Source organism: Neopelma chrysocephalum, unplaced genomic scaffold, assembly GCF_003984885.1.
Source record: "Neopelma chrysocephalum unplaced genomic scaffold, ASM398488v2 Primary Assembly neopelma1_74, whole genome shotgun sequence".
Classification (NCBI taxonomy): Eukaryota; Metazoa; Chordata; class Aves; order Passeriformes; family Pipridae; genus Neopelma; species Neopelma chrysocephalum.
The window spans coordinates 392,058-394,824 of NW_020897735.1; the positions used below are offsets into that span (position 1 = coordinate 392,058).

Consider the following 2,767-nt stretch of genomic DNA (forward strand, 5'->3'; position numbering starts at 1 on the left):
GCTGTGAGGGTTCTCCTTGGGAATGCTGTGAGGGTTCTCCTTGGGAAGGCTGTGAGGGTTCTCCTTGGGAAGGCTGTTGGGGTTCTCCTTGGGAATGCTGTGTGGTTTCCCTGGCCCCGAGCAGCCTCTCTGACCGTGTCCTGTGCTCCTGCAGCTGCGTGAGTTCAACATCTGCGGGCGCTGCCAGGTTGCCCGGTACTGCGGGTCGCAGTGCCAGCAGAAGGACTGGCCTGCCCACAAGAAACACTGTCGGGAGAAGAAAAGGACCTTCCAGCAGGAGCTCGGCCCGGAGCGGTGACCGGGTGGCAGAGGCCTCTCAGCAGCAGGATTCCTCCCCAAAGGCATTGGGCTCTTGCTTTTGCACAGTGTGACAGACTGCTTATCCAAGCCAGAGGCACTGAAGACAAACCCTGTGATGCTTGAGCAGAATGGCTGACTGGACTAAGCCAGCTCTGACTGGTGCTGTGGAAAGGGATTGGCTCTGCCCTTCCAGTATTATATTCTCAAGCAAAAAGACTACTGTGGAGGCTCCAGGCAGGAAGCTTCTCATTATTTATATGTTAATACGTTTGTAAACTCATGTACAGTTTTTGTTAGGAATTCTTGATAGCACTCATTAACTGTAATGTTCAGAGGAGAACATGTTGTTGGCCTAAAAGTTGAAAAAAAGGAGAAAAAAAAAAAAAAAAAGAAAAAAAGTCATGTAGCAAAAGCTTTTTCCTCCCATGTGGCAGAAGTGTCTGTGGCAGTGCCAGGGCCGGCGGGCAGAGCCGGCGCCAGCACTTACTCTGGAGAACTCTGCATGGAAGTTCCATTGGAAAAAAAAAACCCAAACAAAAAAAAAGAGCAAACAAAGTAAAGGTTGGAATGAATCCTTGTCTGCTCTCTGGCTTTCTCCCGTTCCCTTCCAGCTGCTTGCGGAGCACAGTCACACCTGGATGTTGGAATTCCCTGCTGGGTGGGAAAAGCAGGAGCTGCCCCAGGAGCTGGTGTGGGGTGTAGGGACCATCTGGGATGTGTGTTCAGGCAGCTGCAGCCTCAGAGGGGCTGCTGGAGATGGGCCTTGGAGCAGCCAGGATTTGGAAAGCTCCATCAGCTTTCTGTTCCCAAACCTTTGTACATGAAGGAGCTGTGGGGAAGCTCAGGCAGCAGCTGTGTGGGGATGTGGTGCCCTCGTGGCTTCCCTGTGAGCACAGCAGATACTCCAGTCATGTGCAGAGATGTTTCAATGAACTACTATTTAATAATTTGAGTTACTTATTAATTTTTTAAAGAGTTGTCATCAGTCCAAGAATCACTTTTTGATATTTTTTGGTTTTAATGTATTAATGAGTACAAATAGTCTGGGAGGAGGATTTCCCTTGCAGAGCACATGCCTATTTTTCTTTTCATGACTTATCTGAAAGCTTTTTTTCTTTTCCATTTTTGCCTTAGAAATATAAGGACCATCAGCTGAATTTTCTGAAGAACTAAATGGGTAATTTAGTGCCAGGTGTTAGTCTTGCTTCACAGTAGAATGTGAGCTGCTGAGTGCTTAATGCAGAGCCTTTCTTGGAGTGCTTGGTGAAAGTTTTTTTTGTAAAAGCCGTTGAGAATTTTCATTTTTCAATCAGGATTCACTTTGCTACTTCATGTTGCAGTGTTGGTCTTGCTTGTATTCAATTTGTTAGAAAATTGAACTGCTGTGGACTTCCAATATTACATTCTGTTTCTAATATCTGCACAGGAAGTTCTGAATTATTAACATTTGGGTGGGTTTTCATTCTTTGGCTTTAAGTTTCTTAGGAAATAACAAAGAACTTCTGAAACTTCCTGCTGGAAGTTCACTTTCAGGCACTTGGTCAAGTTGCCACTCTTAAATCATGGTTGTACTGTAATTTTTCTGTTCAGGAAGCCTAAAATGCCCTTCATTATGAAGAAGTCAAGCAGGACCTACTAAAATTTTCCTGTAATGGGTGATTTTTTTTAAAAAAAAGGAAACATTCAGTTCTTTGCTTTAAATGAACTGTTTTGATGAATATACAATGGGACATAAGGAATATTTTTTTATATGAGGCAATCCACTGAAAGGGGCAGAAGTATTGCCTTTTTTTTTCTTTTCCTTGCCTGTTTAAAAGGCTGCTATTTGTCCTGCCAGTTTTCCATTACCAGGCATCATGTTTACCAAGATGAAGTGCAGTCTTCAAACACTTTGAGCAGGGAGAAGTTAGTGCTGATGTTTGTAATGTTGCTGCAGTGAGGACGAGGACAGGCTGCAGAGCAAGGCCTGGTGGGGCAGGGGGGAAAGGAGGGAATGAAGGAAGGGATGGGACTCAAAGGGTTGGACTCAAAGAATCTTCACAGCCAGGATGGGGGGGCTTGGGGAATCCTGATCCCAGGAATGTGGGAGGAAAGGGGTTGGGAGGGTGGGGTGAGGCAGGTGGGGAGGGAAGATGCCCACGGGGTTAGAGGGCTGTGAACATCCCAAAGGAAAGAAACAATTGCCCAAACATCCTGCAGAGTGAAATAACACAGGGTCTGACCTCAGTGTGTGATGTTTGACTCCAGACTGTCCTTGTGCCAGAGCAGGGAAGTGGCCACAGGGATCTTGACTCTTGGAAAGGACCTGGGGACTGCAATCAGGATGTCTCTGCCTGCACAGCAGGTCCCTGAGGGGAGTGGGAAGGTGTGTGATCAATGACTGTGGCAGATCTTTGTATGACCCTCTGTAAGGAGGGTCAGAAAGGGACTTCAGTGTGGCAGCTCCACTTCCTAACTCTGTTTTTTC

General features: G+C 46.4%; 1 protein-coding gene across 1 annotated transcript in view; it reads left to right on the forward strand.

Moving 5' to 3' along the window:
* Positions 1-1,717, forward strand: part of ZMYND19 (zinc finger MYND-type containing 19) — an 11,406-nt gene extending 9,689 nt beyond the window's left edge. The window contains exon 6 of the mRNA XM_027687792.1: positions 155-1,717. Within this exon, the coding sequence (XP_027543593.1) occupies positions 155-298 (144 nt within the window). The 3' untranslated portion in view covers positions 299-1,717. The remainder of the gene's footprint in view (positions 1-154) is intronic.
* Positions 1,718-2,767: the final 1,050 nt, after the last annotated feature.